The sequence below is a fragment of the Dermochelys coriacea genome, chromosome 25, assembly GCF_009764565.3.
Source record: "Dermochelys coriacea isolate rDerCor1 chromosome 25, rDerCor1.pri.v4, whole genome shotgun sequence".
Classification (NCBI taxonomy): domain Eukaryota; kingdom Metazoa; phylum Chordata; order Testudines; family Dermochelyidae; genus Dermochelys; species Dermochelys coriacea.
The window spans coordinates 14,598,941-14,616,137 of record NC_050092.1 but is presented as its reverse complement, the minus strand read 5'-3'; the positions used below and the strand labels follow the sequence as shown (position 1 = coordinate 14,616,137).

The following is a 17,197-nucleotide window of genomic DNA, read 5'->3' as shown; positions in this document are numbered from 1 at the left end:
GGGGGCTCCTGGGGGCACCGGGGGGGCACCAAGGACCCAGGCTCCCTGTGGGGGCTCCAGGGGGCTCCGGGGACAGGGGGCTCCTGGGGGCACCAAGGACCCAGGCTCCCTGTGGGGGCACCGGGGGCAGGGGGCTCCTGGGGGCACCGGGGGGGCACCAAGGACCCAGGCTCCCTATGGAGGCTCCAGGGGGCTCCGGGGGCAGGGGGCTCCTGGGGGCACCAAGGACCCAGGCTCCCTGTGGGGGCTCCAGGGGGCTCCGGGGACAGGGGGCTCCTGGGGGCACCAAGGACCCAGGCTCCCTGTGGGGGCACCGGGGGCAGGGGGCTCCTGGGGGCTCCGGGGGGCACCAAGGACCCAGGCTCCCTGTGGGGGCTCCGGGGGGCAGCGGGGGCGGGGGGCTCCGCAGGGGAGGCCGGGCCGGGCCGCGCTCGGCTCCTGCCCCTTTAACGCGGCGGCGGCTCCAGCCCCAGCGCCGGGCCCGGCGGCGGCGCGGGGAAGATGGCGGAGTCCGGCGGGGCCGAGTCCGCCTTGGAGCGGCCGAGCAGGTGAGCGGGGCCGGGGCCCAACCTGCCCCCCCCGATCCCTCCCCGGGTCCCCCCTCCCCCATCGCGCCCCGGATCCCCCCTCCCCCGCATCGTCTCCCCGGGTCCCCTCCTCCCCCATCACCTCTTGGATCCCCCCGCCCCCTGGGTCCCCTCCCCCCATCGCCCCCCCGGATGCCCCCCTCCCCCATCGTCTCCCCGGGTCCCCCCACCCCCCATCGCTCCCCAGATCCCCCCCTGTCCTCCCGGGTCCCCTCCTCCCCCATCATCTCCCTGATCCCCCCCTGCCCCCCATCGCCCCCGGATCTCCCCTGGGTTGTCCCTGCTCCCCCATTGCCCCCCAGATTCTGCCCTACCCCCCGGGTTCCCTCCTCCCATCACTCCCCGCCATCCTCTCCCCTGCCCCCTCCCTCCCCCATCCTGCCTGCCCCTTCCCCCTGCTCCCTCCCTTCCCCCGGATCCACCCTCCCCCATCGCTCCCCACCATCCCGCCTGTCCCTCCCCCTGGATCCCCCCCTGCCCTTCCCCACCTGCTCCCCGGCTTCCTCCCCTCCCCACAGATCCCTCCCCGCCATCCCGCCTGCCCCCCCCGATCCCTCCCCCAGCCTTTCTGCTCTCCCTTTTTCCCAGTGCTCCTCTCCTTAACTCTCTGCTGCTGCCTTGCCCCAGCTGTCTGCCCACACTTCCTCCATTGCCCCCATCCCACTGCCCCCTAGCATGGATGCTCCTGCCCCTTCTTGCACTCACCTGCTCCCCTTGGCTGTGCCTCTTGCATGTACCCCCCTGCTCATGCACCTTTGCCTACCCTGATCCCCGCCTGCCCTCCACCAGACACTGCTCTGTGCCCCTTCCTCCCCCATGCCCCACCTTTCCCTGTGCCCCGCAGCGCATCCACTTAGAAACTCCCCCTCCTCTCCCCACCATGGGTCCCTCTCAACGCACTAAGGAAAGTAAAAGTCTGGAGAAGTCCTTTCCCCTTCCTGCTTGGAGACTTAGACTTTGTCCTTCTGCAACAACAACAACAAAATGGTGTTTTTTATATCGAGATATCATTTGTATGTAAAATCATAGTTGGGATAAGATGCAGGTAGTTTTTACCTGAGTATAGCTAGTTGAAGTCAGTCCTGTTTCACACCTCCCCTGCAGCTTATTGTGACTTGCTACGTCAGGGTAAAAACTACAGTCCCTTGTCTCCACTAGGTTTTTACATCAAAATAGCTATCCTGGTGTAAAACCACACCTCTTCTGCAGTGAGGACACAGTCCAATTTGGTAACTGAACTGGAAGGGGAGGGAGGAAAACGAATACAATGAACATATTTAATGATCCCTTGTCTCTGATATTTGACCAAAGACATCAGAAGACACCTCCCGCCCCTCCAACCTTCCCAAATCCAGGGTCTTTCCTGGTAAACTAGAGGCGGAGGGGGGTGGTGAATTATTGCTAATTCTTAAGGTATTGATTGATTTCTGCAAGGACCCGCCCCTTTGAAGTAAACGTTTTTTGTAAAGATTTTCTCCAATAGAATCAAACCTAGTCACAAGTTCCTGAAATGAACAATCTGCATAGATGTTAATGCAGGAGAGGGAAATTAATTCCTAGGACTTCCTCCAAGAGTGTATTAATAATTCCCAGACACAAACTAGTCTTTGAAGAAATACTCCATCCTCCTTAGTTTTGTGATGCCGGCTCTTTTCTTCCGGGGAGAGAGAGGAAGTGGGCGGTGGCAAACAGCAAGTGAGTTTGCTCCCTGCCTTAATCTCTCAAACTGGCCTCAGTTCTTGGGACAGAGTTGCTTCCTAGGGAGTGGGCATCGGTGTTTGGGCTAAGATTTCTGATGGGGATTTTCTGGTGTGCTCTTTGTCACTCTCCAATACTGCTGTCTATAGTATAAATGAAACGGGTTACACTGAGCAATAATTCACCATCACCTCCGCCTCTAGTCTACGGTGGAAGAGGGGTTTGTTGGTATTGCTATACCAGTAGAGAGAGAGTGGCAAACCCGCCTAGTGTAGATGCCGTTGTCTACCAACAGAGGGGTCTTTTGCCTGTATGGCTTATGTCAGTTCCCCAAACAAAATAAGCTATGTCAGCAAAATGACTTTTTTTGCGGGTGTGGCTGTGTCTACACTAAGGTTTTCGTTGGTAGAGGAAAGATGTAAAAATTCGTACCACTAACGAACATTGTTGTATCAGCAAAAGTTCCTAGTATAAACCTGGCCACTCTTTCTTGAGTGCTCACAGTGAATTTAGACCCATCATTTTGTATGTATAGTTGGGATAATGTTTTCCAATGTGCATTACTTTGCATTTATCAACAAATGAATTTCATCTGCCATTTTGTTGCCCAGTCACCCAGTTTTGTGAGATCCCTTTGTAACTCTTCACAGTCAGCTTTGGACTTAACTATCTGCAAGCACTGTCACCTCACAGTTTACCCCTTTTCCCAGACCATTTATGAATATGTTGAATAGGCCTGGTCCCAGTACAGATCTTTGGGGGACCCTGCTATTTACCCCTCTCCATTGTGAAAACTAATCATTTATTCCTACCCTTTGTTTCCTGTCTTTTAACTTGTTACTGATCCATGAGGGGACCTTCTCTCTTATTCCATGACTGCTTACTTTGCTTAAAAGCCTTTGGTGAGGGACCTTGTAAAAGGCTTTCTGAAAATCCAAGTACACTGTATCCACTGGATCACCCTTGTCGACATGTTTGTTGACCCCTCTTGAAGTCATTGTGGAATTTGTGGGTAGTTCTCTGAAAATATCTGCTCAATGTGCAGCGACAGTCAAAAAAGCCAACAGAATGCTAGCAACCATTAGGAAAGGGATGGATAATAATACAGAAAATATCATAATGCTATTATATAAATCTATGGTACACCCACCCACACCTTAAATACTGCATACAGTTCTGGTCACCCCATCTCAAAAATATATTAGAATTGGAAAAAGTACAGAGAAGATGTGACATTCCCCTCTGGTATTATCTGGACCGGTGATCTGCTAGGTCACTCCAATCCTTGACTCTGGGAGCCTTACCCTGCTCAGCTGTGAGAATCCCCACTCCTGGGCTATTCATGCACAGCCTCTGGCATGTAAGCTGCTTGGATTGTGCAACTGAATGACACTAGCCAATATCTCTGGTCTCAGACACAACCCTAGGAACCTCCGTCTTGCAGTGTCCATTTATGCCCGTTGAACACTACAAGCTTATATGAGTCTGGCAATTTAACAAAGAAATTGATATGTACCAGGCTTGTTATCCCAAGGGGAGTCTCTGTCATGCTTCAAACCAAACGCACTGCTTCAGGTAGAATAAACAGATTTATTAACTATAAAGATAGATTTTAAGTGATTATAAGTCAAAGCATAACAAGTCAGATTTGGTCAAATGAAATAAAATCAAAATGCATTCTAAGCTGATCTTAACACTTTCAGTGCCCTTACAAATAAAGATGCTTCTCACCACACCCAGGCTCTCCCCTTTGATCAGCTCTTCAGTTGCTTGGTGATGATGTCTGTAGATGGAGGTGGAAGAGAGAGGAAGAGCATGGCAAACGTCTCTCCCTTTTATCATGTTCTTTCTTCCCTCTTGGCTTTGCCCCCCCTTCAGAGTCAGGTGAGCATTACCTCATCACTGTGCCAAGCTGACCAATGGAAGTGGGGGTGACTCACTCGAGAGTCCAACAGATCCTTTTGTTGCTACCTAGGCCAGCATCCTTTGTTCCTGTGAGGCTGGGCTGGGTTTGTCCCGTACGTGCCTTGATGAGGTGTGAACTGACCCTTTGCTCTTAGAGAGTTTTTGCCTGGTCTTATTTTTAGCCATGAAGACACATTTTCAGCCTCATAACTATATACATGAAATTACAACCTAGAACATTACATAAGAACAATTACTATCACATCACTATGACAACAATGCTCAGTGCATCGTGAGCCTTCCGAAGACACCCGACATGACAAACTTTGCACTGGAAACCATACAATCATTTTACTGGGATGAACATGGGTGTGCTGGGTGTTCCCCCTGAGGTACAGAGCATCACAGAAGAGCAACAAAAATGGTTAGGGGTATGGAACAGCTTCCATATAAGGAAAATTTTAAAAGACTGGGACTTTTCAGCTTGGAAAAGAGACAACTGGGGGAGGATGTGACAGAGATCTATAAAAACATGACTGGTGTGGAGACAGTGAATAAGGACATGTTATTTACCCTTTCACATAACACAAGAACCGAGGTCACTCAATAAAATGAACAGCAGCAGGCTTAAAACAAACAAACATAAGGAAGCACTTATTCATACAATCCACAGGCAACCTGTGGAACTCATTGCCAGGGGATGTTATAAAGGCCAGAAGTGTAGCTGGGTTCAAAAAAGAATTAGATCTGTTCATGGTGAATAGATTAATCAATGGCTATTAGCCAAGATGGTCAGGGATACAACCCCATGCTCTGGTTGATCCTAAACTTCTGACTGCCAGAAGCTGGGACTGAACAACAGGAAATGGATCTCTTGATAAATTGCTCTGTTCTTTTAATTTCCTCTGAAGCATTTGGCACAAGCCACTGTTCGAAGACAGGATACTTGGCTAGATGGCCGGTTGGTTTGACCCAGTATGGCTGTTCTTAGTTATTAGAATTAGCTGTATGGGGGATAGGAAATGAAGGAATACTGGGATTCCATGCATTCCACTTTATTTGTATTTTAAAGAAGAAACTCCCTTAAAAACCCCAACAGATCTTCATGTTCTAGCAATTTCGTTTGGCTGACGCCAAGAGTAAGGTTGATGGTCTCTGGAGCATTCTTTATCTAGGCCACTGTAGAAAAGGTTGGTTATGGTGCAGGGTGAAGGAAAAGCTGTGAGGGCAGAAATTCCTGGAGGATTCTCTCCCCACTTCCCCAGTTGTGATATAAATACACTTTGTGATGTGTACATGTGCGACTGTGAAATTTTACTTAATGGTTTTAATTAAAAGGTAATTGGCTGTGCGGCAAGTATTGGTTTTCCTTCACTAGGAAATGTAATCATGTTTAATAACAATTTTTAACAGGTTTGGTGATCTAAAGCTGCAACAGACAAGTTGCATTCAGCTTTGTCTCAACTAGCGGGTAAACAATAGCCCCAGATTTACTTACATTACTGACATAATGCTGAACTGACTTGCTCTTTTCTAGGTTGATGTGTCTGATAATTCGATTGATCAAAAATAAAGCTTAAACACAATTCAATTTCTTAGTGAAAACGTGGCCTAAATGTAATTATTCCTGATTTTCAGAAGGTGTTTGGATTATTTAGATGTCCTTTATCGATGGGGATTTATAGGAATGGGGTTAAATGATCCAGCAGGACATAAATGTTTCCATCAAAAATGACCAGCTACAGCTGTTGTTTGCAGAAAAACATTTGATTCCATTTAAGTATTGACAGTTTGTAGGATATTTTCAGGTTACTCTGTTTTGGGGGCCTATTTTAAAAATACCAGGTATTTATTTCATACTGCTGTTCTGATCCCAAATATTTTATATAGGTTCCCTCCCAAAATCAAGCATTGCTGCTGTACTGATAATATCCCAGTCTTTCTTACTGGGCACATGCAGGGTGCTGCGTTTCTCCATACTCGCATGTGTTGTGCTGGCCATCCTGTTTGTTTTCTTGTGATCTGTCAGGGGACTGAAAAGTACAAGGATCCTCTTGCACTTTGTATGTTTCAATCCCTTATGCTCAGAATAATGGACCCAGACAAGTGGTGTAGAAGGACAGTGTGACATTTGTGAGGGTGGGCACGGAAGCATAGTTGGGAGGGCTGATTTTTTTGGCCCACTAGACACTATAATGTCCCCTTTAAAGGATATGTAATATTAACAGTTGATTCAGAAAGCCAGCTCCAGATCTCTGTCCTGCACTGTTCAGATGGGAGTTCTTCCATATATACATTAAAACCTCTTAAACTTCTGGTGTGTGTGTATAAAATACATATATGTAAAACCTGTTCACTGCTAAAAGAAGTGTAGTTCCTTTGATTGTTGTGAACAGGTGGCTACTTAATATAGGGTGGCAAAGACCATTCAGAGAACTTTTCAACTTAGGCATCTGCAATTGCATTGTTGTTTATGCGTTCTAAAACACGACATACATAAACCATACCCCTTTCTTTGCAAGTTAAAATGTATAATTGTTCAAGTGACATGCTTCACATTTGGAAAAAATCCTGAAATCCTGAAGAGACTTCCCTTCCTGGCTGCATTAGCCGGTGACTGCAATGAAATTTAAACCGATGACCATGTCAAGGTGAGACTTGCTTTAGAGGGGATAGGAAATTTCTCAAGGATGGAGATCTTGTGGACCACTAGCACAGGTGACACAGTTAGTACATGGCAGTAAATACAGGTTTGATTGTGTACGCAGTGGGATTGCCACATGCTAGTCTTTCTGGTTTAATGCATGCATTTGTTTCACTCTCATGAGCTACAAGTTGTTATAGTTGAACAGTGCTCGGTAGCTTGCATTCCCTGTCAATTCTAAATCGTATACTACTGTGTCATTCCTTCACTTGGGAGGACAAGTGTGCCCTTTCAACTTAAACTGTCTGCATTTGCAAAAGAAATAGTCAATACATGTATCACGCTATAGGGAGGCAGTGTTCTAGAGGCTAGAGCACATCATTGGGGAAGAGGCCTTTCTGAATTCTAGCCCTAGCTTTGCTACTGACTTGTTGTGTAGCCTTGGTGTGTCATTACACCTCTGTGAGGGAGAAGCTTTAAGGGCACCTCCTCCTGACCTTTATTTTGATTTGTTGTGCTCATTAAATATTTATTCTCGAAGGCAGATGAAAACAGTCCTTTGTTGCAGTTACGCATACAGATATCATTTAAGTGGTGCAGGATTGTTCAAACAGCTGGAAATTCTGTCTGTGCAACTAGTGCAGTGTAACTACTCCACTGTTAATACTATTCGCTTTAAAATAACACCGTAACCTCCTAAAAGCCAGGAAATTCAGCGATGTCTGCTACACATCCTATACGCTAACCCAGTAAGGCAGAGATGGTCTCAGAACTGCATATGATCTTGCATTGGCTATGTGCCATGTGCATAGACAGAAGGGTCACTATAATCCTGAATTTGCCTGGGTTTTGCATAGTAAGAAGTATGTGTGCACACATACTGCATGTCCGTTCACATGTGTTTGCAATGCTTTTCAGTTACATTATTCCCCTTTTGATTGTTTAAAAGGCTGCAGTAAGAATTCAGTGCCTTTAAAACAAAACCAGACTGATCTCAAATCCAAACCTTGTCTTTTGAAGTTAATGCTTCTTGCTTTTCGTGCAGTTAAGAATTGATGAAATGCAAAGGGCTATTACATCCAGCCCTTTCTAACTTGGTGAGGGAGAGGTTCAGGATACATAAATAGCTACGTTTGGAAGAATGGGTACAGCCCAGGTCCTAAAGGAGGATTCCGACTCCAGAGAAGGTGGTTACAGAAGAGATAGCAAGACTCATTTGGTGTCCCCTGGGAGGAGAAGAGTCCTGAACTGCATATTAGATTGAGGGATGGGTGAACTTTACTGCAGCGTTTGAGGACAAGAGGAAGGGTCGTGCTATGCTCTAGGAAAAATCCTTTTGGACTCGAGGGAAAGGGTATTGTGCAGAGTCCCTGAGTGGGAACTGACTAGGGAGGGTCTCAGCAAGGTATTGGGAAGAGCTGCGAATTTGGAATAATCTACCACAGGAAATAAGAGAAGCAAGTGGTATAAACTTTTTTAGTAAAACAAAGACTCCCATTCCCCTCCCTCCCCCACCCCAAAAATAAAGTCTGCACAAAATGAAAAATGTGAAATATTTCCCACAACCCAGGAATCCTATAATATACTTTGGTGTCACCTGCCAAGAGCAGAATGAATGGATGCGGGAAACCTATGGTTTTCTCCAGCTTAAAAAATGCATGTGTCTCATTGCACATCAAGAGCAAACAGGTCTGTTTTTTTTCTTCCTTAAAGAAGGTGGGAGAAAGAGATCAAATGTATCAGGAAGGAGGGGAAACCCAGTACAAAGGGAGATTATGGGCTGAACTAAGAGGCTAGGATTGAATTTATGTTGCTGTAACCTAATATACCTTTATTGTGAAGTCTGGTCCATTAGGAGACCTTTTTTCTCTAGGAACTGTTCAAAAATTCAGTTTTGCATAGATTTATATTCTGAGCTTTTGCAACAAGGAGCTATTAAAACAAATTTAGCTTCCACCTATGGTAGACATATACTGATATAAATGTTTATGCTGTAGTTGAGTCACTAAAAATGATTGCTGCTTTTTTTTCTTTCAGCATCTAAAGGCTTCTGAGCTGATGGTTTCAGATTATGTAGTTTAAAAGTAAACTTCAGAAGTGCTTTACAGGCATTGTGAGTTACTCTATAAGTAAACATTTAGTGCATTCTAAGGGACAATCCTGCATTAGTAGGACAATGGACTAGAGCAGGGGTTCTCAAACTGTGAGTTGGGACCCCAAAGTGGGTCACCACCCCATTTTAATGGGGTCGCCAAGGCTGGTGTTGGTCCTGGGCCCCAGCAAGTCTGAAGCCCAAGTCCCACTGCCCAGAGCTAAGGTTACATGTCCCCTGCCCAAGGCAGAAGCCCTTGGGCTTCAGCTTTGGCCTCCCCACCTGGGGCAGCAAGGCTCAGGTGGTGGGGCTTGGTCTTTGGTCCCCCCCTCCTGGGGTCGTGTAGTAATTTTTGTTGTCAGCAGGGGGTCACAGTGCAATGAAGTTTGAGAACCCCTGGACTAGAGCACTGGTTCTCAACCTGCAGCCCGAGGGCTGCTTGTGGCCCAATCAGCACACAACTGCGGCCCATGTGACAACTTCAGGGCCATACAGGTAATATATATATTGTGTGGATGCGGCCCAGATAACACAAAGAGAGCTGCATATGCAGTCCACAATGGTAAATAAGTTGAGAACCACTGGACTAGAGGGCCTATGAAGTCTTTTTTTCCATTTCTAATTTATATTAACTATAATTGCTGACCTTTCGTAGAAGGAGAATAGAAAATGAAATGAAATGACCTTTCCAAAGAAAAGCCATTGCAGCACTCAGGTAGGACTTAGACTGTTCTGCTCAGTTAATACAGAGAAGATGGAGTTCAAGATGCATAGTGTAGAACCAGTTTATGTCCCGTCCAAGACTTTTAGAAATGCTATAGGAGAGCTTATAATGGGCACATCCTTACCCAGAAGGTGAGTGAAAAGGTCATAGATAATGCAGGAAATGAGCGATATTAAGAGAATTTGACCATACAGAATTTGGAACTGGCATTATGATTTCAAGTGCTCATGCAGCTGCTTGCCAGTGCTGCAAACCCAAATTTCTTGTCTTTGCGTTAAAGTGGAAGTGTTTAAAACGCTCTGGCAGGCAAAATGATGGTGTGTTTTGGGTTTTGTTTTTTTTTCCACTCTTGCTTCAGATTGGCAGTGGGTAGCAGCACCAATCTGGTGGATGGGTGTTTATGGAGGGAATTACTCCATGGGTCATGAAAGTTGAGCCTTAAATTTCCATCCATTTTACTGTATTTCACATTTTGTATTTGTAAGTAACATAGGTAATTGATACTCTGTCACTTAGGGTGTGTCTACACTGCAATTAGACACCCATGGTTGGCCCATGCCAGCTGACTTTGGCTAAGGGGCTGTTTAATTGCAGGGTAGATGTCAGCCCCAGCTCCAAGACCCTCCCACCTCGCAGAGTCCTAGAACCCTGGCTCCGGACTGAGCCTGGGTGTCTACACCACAATGAAACAGGCCCTGAACCCTGTGAGCCTGAGTCAGGTGGCATGGGCCTGCTTCGGGCTTTTCATTGCAGTGTAGACACGCCCTTATAGTGCAGTAGTGCCCAGACGTCCCAGTCAAGTGCTACAAAGACACATAGCAACAGAGACCTATCCTGACCCAAAGAGTTCACAATCTATCTTTGAACTAAGTTGTGGTGAGTGTGGAAAAAGGGGGAAGGACGAGGGTAATGAAAATACTGTACCATGGCAGGGTTACAGAGGCAGCTACCACACAAAGCGCTGAGTCCAACACATCAGACATGGGGTAGATTGATAGATTTTTTTTTTTTAAGGCCAGAATGGGAGGGACAAGTGTGAGCAAGTAGTGTGACCTGCTGCATAATGGAGCAGAAAATTTCACGCAGTGACTCAGAGTGGAGGGAACTGTTCTTCCCTGCTCTGTACGGGGTGTTAGTATTGTGTGCTGTGTTTTTTTTTTTTTTTTTTTTTTTTTTAAATAAAATCCACTCTCTGAGAGTGGTACAACCTAGCCATCGCTGATTTGTGGTAGGTGTGGAAGCAGGGGTGGGTCTCGAGAAGGGATTTAAAGGCAGAAGCAGTGGCATCATGGATTAATTCGGGTAGGGTGTTTCATTGTACCTGGTTCCGTATTTCAGTCATGTGCACATGCTCTTGAACTAGACGTATTGCCGGGGGCAGTGTGGGAAATGAAAAACAAACCAAGAGCCCCCAAGTAATTAAGCCTGTTTGGGATCTGGATGAATTACTGCACTTCACTATGGCACACAAGCGGGTTCGATGTTACTCTTGCCAGCTGTGCTGTTTGGCACCACTAGGTGGCCTCTCCGCTTTTGCACAGCGGCCCGTGGAAATGCTGGCTATTTTACGATGCTTGTGGTCGGGGTGTGTGTGTGTGTGTGTGTGTGTGTGTAATTGTATTAGGCAAAGAAAACAAACAAATGGTAGAAAAAACATGGGTCCAGGTTTGGGCCTCTAGATGCTACTGTGTTGCAGATAATGCATCATGGTTTTAAAAGAGGATCTCATTTTATGTAGTTGGGATCGGATGTATTTGGCTTGTTTTAAACTAGTGTCATTTGGCTTAAGGACTGGATCTGGAGGATTAACAGACTATGACTCCAGAGGATGTAAGCCAGTCACGGACGCTTTCTCTATCATATCAGACAGTGTTATTACCCGTAAGGAGTATCATGAAGACAGGGCACAGAATTTGTAACACTTTCCCATGTAACCCTTTGTATCTGGCTGAGTCTTTCCATCTCTTGAGGTCCTTGTGTGTTTGAATCCTCCTGAAATTTTAGGAATGGAAGAGAGTAGCTGGTTGTTTTATACAATTGGGATACTGTGTAGCCGCCAGAGTAATTTGTAGGATTAGGATCATTTTATGTGGGCCCAAGGTGGAGTCATTCCTATAGACCAGCAAGATTAGAACTGGGTCTGATGACAGCACTATCTTTGTTACTGAGTGTCCCCTTTTAGGATCTTCTGAGAACCAATCACTGCATGGACATAGCTTGAATGACAGGTTTCAGAGTAGCAGCCGTGTTAGTCTGTATTCGCAAAAAGAAAAGGAGTACTTGTGGCATCTTAGAGACTAACAAATTTATTTGAGCATAAGCTTTCAGATGAAGTGAGCTGTAGCTCACAAAAGCTTGGTTATGCTCAAATAAATTTGTTAGTCTCCTAGGTGCCAAGAAAAGTACTCCTTTTCTTATAGCTTGAATGGTATCAGAGCGAAGTATGGGCTTAAGTGCAGGCATGGTTGATTGTCTGGTTAAAGCACCAGGTGGGACTCAGGAGATCAGGATGCAGTTCCAGGCTCGCTACAGATTATGTACATGACATTGGGCAAATCACTTAATCTCTGTGGACCTCAGTTCCCCATCTCTGAAATGGGCATGATGTAGGGTTGCCAACTTTCTATTCACAAAAAAACGGATACCCTTGTCCCGCTCTCTGCCCCACCCTCTTCTGATGCCCCCCCATGCCCCACCCCTTCTTGCTCATTTTCATCAGGCTGGGGTGGGGGGTTGGGGTGCAGGAGGGGGTGAGGGCTCCAGCTGGGGGTGCAGATGGGGCTAGAAATGAGGAGTTCAGGGTGCAGGAGGGGGTTCTGGGCTGGGAGGTTGAGCCGAGGGGTTCAGAGTTGGGGTGTGAGAGGGGGTACAGGCTCTGGGCTTGGGTGTGGGTTCCAGGGTGCAGACAGAAATTAGGGGCTCAGGGTGTGTGAGGGGGATCTGGGCTGGGGCAGGGGGTTAGGATATGCGGGGGGTGTGAGGGCCCCGGCTGGGAATGAGGTGCTTGGGGTGTAGGAGGGTGCTCAGGGCTGGGGAGGTTGAGCCGAGGGGTTCAGAGTATGGGAGGGGGGTCCAGGCTGAGGCAGGGGGTTGGGGTATGGGAGGGGTGTGAGGGTTCCGGCTGGGAGTGCAGGCTCTGGAATGGGGCTGAGGATGAGGGGTTTGGGGTGCAGAAGGGTGCTCCGGGCTGGGACTGAGGGGTTCAGAGGGCAGGAGGGGGGCGGGATGCAGACTCCCGGCAGCGCTGACCTCAGGCAGCTCCTGGAAGCAGTGGCATGTCCCCCCACCAGCTCCTATGTGGAGGCGTGGGCAGGCAGCTATGTGCACTGCCCCATCTGCAGGCACCGCCCCACAGCTCCCATTGGCCGCGGTTCTAGGCCAATGAGAGCTGTAGAGCCAGAACTTGGGGCGGGGGGAGTGCTCGGAGCCCCCTGGCTGCCCCTACGCATAGGAGCCGGAGGGGGGACATGCCATTGCTTCTGGGAGCCGCATGGAGCCTGCCTTAGCCCCACTGCACTGCCAACCAGACTTTCAACGGCCCAGTCAGCTGTGCCAACTGGAGCTGCCAGGGTCCCTTTTCAACCAGACATTCTGGTGCAAAACCAGACACCTGGCAACCCTAGCATGATGGTAAGGCTGTCTTGTCCACATAGATTGTAAACTCTTGGCGGCAACAGAAAAGCTTCAAAAGCAGACTCCAACAAGAAACTGCTGAGCTTGGATTAATATGTAAATTAGATACCATTAACTTGGGTTTGAATAGAGACTGGGAGTGGCTGGGTCATAACACATATTGAATCTATTTCCCCATGTTAAATACCCTCACATCTTCTTGTCAACTGTCTAAATGGGCCATCTTGGTTATCACTACAAAAGTTTTTTTCTGCTGCTGATTATAGCTCATATAATTAATTAGCCTCTTACAGTTGGTATGGCTACTTCCACCTTTTCATGTTCTCTGTATGTGTATATATACATCTTCTTACTATATGTTCCATTCTATGCATCCAATGAAGTGAGCTGTAGCCCACGAAAACTTATGCTCAAATAAATGTGTTAGTCTCTAAGGTGCCACAAGTACTCCTATTCTTTTATTGTATGTCTGATTTTATAAGCAAGTGGTTTTTAAGTGAGGTGTAACTTGGGGGTATGTGAGACAAATCAGACTCCTGAATGGGGTACAGTCGTCTGGAAAGGTTGAGAGCCACTGTCCTAGCATGTGTATTTTGTATTTACAATTCATGGCACCATGGGGTTCCAGCCACAGTTGGGGCGTCTAAGTGCTACCATAACATAAATAACAATGGTTGCTGTCTTGTTGATGTAAAGGTATATAATTTTTAAGAACAAGCAAATATTAACCCCCCTTCCCTCCCCGAAGAGCAGATTTTTCTTAACCTCAATTGTAAAAGAAAGGGAAAGGTTTTCAAAAGTGACTAGTGATTTTGGGCTGCCCAGTTTGAGGCACCTTAAAGGACCCTGTTTTTTTCAGAAACGGCTGATCCCTCTGAAAATCGTGCCCATTGAAAGAGTCTCAGTTTGGGCACCCAGATCACTGGGCGTGTTTGAAATGCTTGGACAGACACATTAGTCCAGAGCTCAGTACTCGTCCTGATCATTTATGGTGAAAGACAAAGATGCCAGGGGACAAAAGGAGAAGAGGGAGATAAGGTGGGGGAGGGAACAAAGAAATGAGCAAAATTTATTTTATTCACCGATGTTGCTTCCTAAAGGTGTTTGTGGGTTTCTCTGGAAAACAACCCCTCCACTCTGTTAATGTTTAATTAGCTGCTGATCATTAAGTGATTATTGTTAATTTGGGCAGGGAGATGATGCTAGATTATTGTGGTAGACTGTTCTGATGGTGGGCCACTCAATTTCCTGCATGATGCTGCTGCTGCGGGGCATGTAAGTAGGTTAATGGGCCAGGTATTTTTAAGAGCCACATGGCCGAGTAGCAGCTAAGGGCCCTCCTCCTCCAAATGCCAAGCCTTGCATGTTAGTCTGGAAGGAGCCGGATTAGTGGGTTTTGGCAGAGGGAAAGAGGGCCAGAGAAGTGGTGTCTGGAAGTCAAGGTGCCTATTGGTATGACTCCATCCAATAGCAAACTCTTCAGCGGTCTGTTTAGCCTTATTGCTCCTTGGTAATATTTGTCAGTGTGAGTTGCTGAAAACAACGACTTTGTCATTTGGGTGTGTGAGATAAAGACTAAGGATCTGAAATATTACGGTAACCATGGCTACCACTGACTTATCCGAGGGAGTTTGACTTTTTTGTTTTGATTTTAAGTGTCTAATTGTAATTTAGAAATTGGAATCTGAATGTGCTTTTTACATAGGCACGAAACTAAAGGCATTTAAATGAACTACCTTAGTAAAATCTCTCTCGTGCTACCTTGCAAGTGCTCGGAAAGAAGGCCCTTTGTATTCAGACCACGCGTGCAAATAAAGTGATTCTCTCCGGCTTCACTTTAGTTTTGCTGTCCTCGCTGATGTGGGCTTAGCACTGCCCGATCGATGGCTCGAGAGTCTGAAGTCCTTTTTTTATTCACTGAAAAGATGTGCCAGTGCAAGCTTCATGCACATAAACACCCCCTGCAGTGTCTTACCGTTAGAGACTTGTCTACCATAGGGACTCTTACAAACACCATCTCTCCAGTGCTACCCCTGGTAATCAGGATTAGGACTAGTGGCAGCCATGAGGCTCTTGTGGTCAGTCCTGTCTTTAGCACTGTCAGTTGTTGCTGTTGTTTGTTTGAATTAAAGTAGTGCCTAGAAGCCCTGTCTGGTGTGGCTCCATTGTGTTGACGCTGTACAAAGGATGGGACAGTCCCTGCCCCATGGAGTTTGCAATCTAAACAGACAGACAAAGGGTGGGAGAGTAAATAGATGCACAGAGAGAGGAAGTGACTTGCTGACCAGTGGCAGAGCCAGGAATGGAACCCAAGTCTCCTGAGTCCTAGGCCAGCACCATAAACACTGGACCATGCTGCCACTGGAAGCCTCCAGAACCCCCGTGTATTCTAGGGCTCCCAGTGGCACCAACTGTGGTTCAGCTGAACCAGTGTCAGCATTGGTGGTAAAATTTCCTAGTGTAGACACAGTGGAGGGATAAGAGGGGAACTCAGTATCCATGGGCCATTAAGTCCTTGGGCTTTTTTTCAGAGGCCTGGTCTACATGGGGAAATTGTCCAGCATAATTTTTGTGGAATAAGCTCTTCTGCAATAGCTCTGCCATAATCACTTACCTGTGGACACGCTGTTCTGGAATAAAAGTGACTTTTACTCTGGAATAGCACCCATGTGGGAGAGTTACCCTGGAATAGCTGGGCCAGTCCCTTTCCCCCTTATAGACAAGGCCTGAGACTGCTGTTTAGTTTTGTTAGAAAATGTGCTAATGAACGTTAACTCCTAGGGCTAACCACAATGAGCTGATGTGTCTTGAAACATGAGAGCACTTGGCCACACAAAGGGGGATCCTCTATTAAACATTTGTTAGGTAAGACTCATGTTTTCTAATGCAATGTGTTTGCCCAGGAGAGATAGGACCAAATGGTGCAGTTGTTTTTTGTGAGACAAGGTGGGTGAGGTAAAATCTTTTATTGGACCAACTTCTGTTGGTGGGAGAGACAAGCTTTCGAGCCACACAGAGCTTTTCTCCAGGTCTGTTTTTTTTTTTTCTTCTGGTTGTTTTTTGTGATATGTACCATTGAGACTCACCAAATTCCTTTCACATGGGCTACGAAACAGCTATCATATATTTCAGAGTAGCAGCCGTGTTAGTCTGTATTCGCAAAAAGAAAAGGGGTACTTATGGCACCTTAGAGACTAACAAATTTATTTGAGCATAAGCTTTCGTGAGCTACAGCTCACTTCATTGGATGCAATTGTTTTCAATCCTTTGTAGCTTGGGCTGGCTTCAAAGAGCAGCAGAGAGATGAAAGGTGTTCAGTCCCATTACCTGTCTCTGAGTCAGCCAGTCCCTTTCACTAAATAGAACTGCGACTGTCACGGAGCTTATGGGAACATTTGGCCACTAGCATGGGCAGTGCCCATGGAACAATCACCTACAATGAGCTGCACGTACCCTACTCAGGGCTTGTCTACACTAGAAAACTATTCCACTTGAACTGGTCTATTAAAGCAATAAATACAATCCCCCTGACTGGATGCAGATATACTGGTAGAAAGATGCTGTACACTGGAACCGCTGTTCCTGTATGGGAAGGAGAATAATTATACAAACCTTACATAACTATCCTAGCAGTCATCATCCTAGCAGTGCAACTGTGTTAAAAGCCCAGATCCTGCAAATGCTTTCAGGTCCTCTTAAAGTTAATGAACAAAGCCCTCGGATGCAATGTACATTGAATACGTTATGCTTTATGTGAATGTGGCTTTTTATTGTTGAATGTTTACACCAGGGTAATTCTGACTCATTAATATAGACAGCCACTTCACCTTGCTCCCTGGACTGGGAGGAACTTGAAGTGCTACAGAAGCAGTATTCTCAGCTCTTGGTGAAAAACACTTTGCTTTTCTCTAGAG

The 17,197-nt window shown here is 46.7% G+C and overlaps 1 protein-coding gene across 2 annotated transcripts in view; it reads left to right on the top strand.

Moving 5' to 3' along the window:
- The first annotated feature begins 421 nt into the window (after positions 1–421).
- KLHL26 (kelch like family member 26) overlaps positions 422–17,197 on the top strand; it is a 29,785-nt gene continuing 13,009 nt past the window's right edge. Inside the window, exon 1 of one of the 2 annotated variants that reach the window (XM_038384510.2) lies at positions 422–548. In XM_038384510.2, coding sequence (XP_038240438.1) covers positions 502–548 — 47 coding nt within the window. In that variant the 5' untranslated portion in view covers positions 422–501. The remainder of the gene's footprint in view (positions 549–17,197) is intronic. The other variant, XM_038384509.2, reaches the window with a different exon arrangement.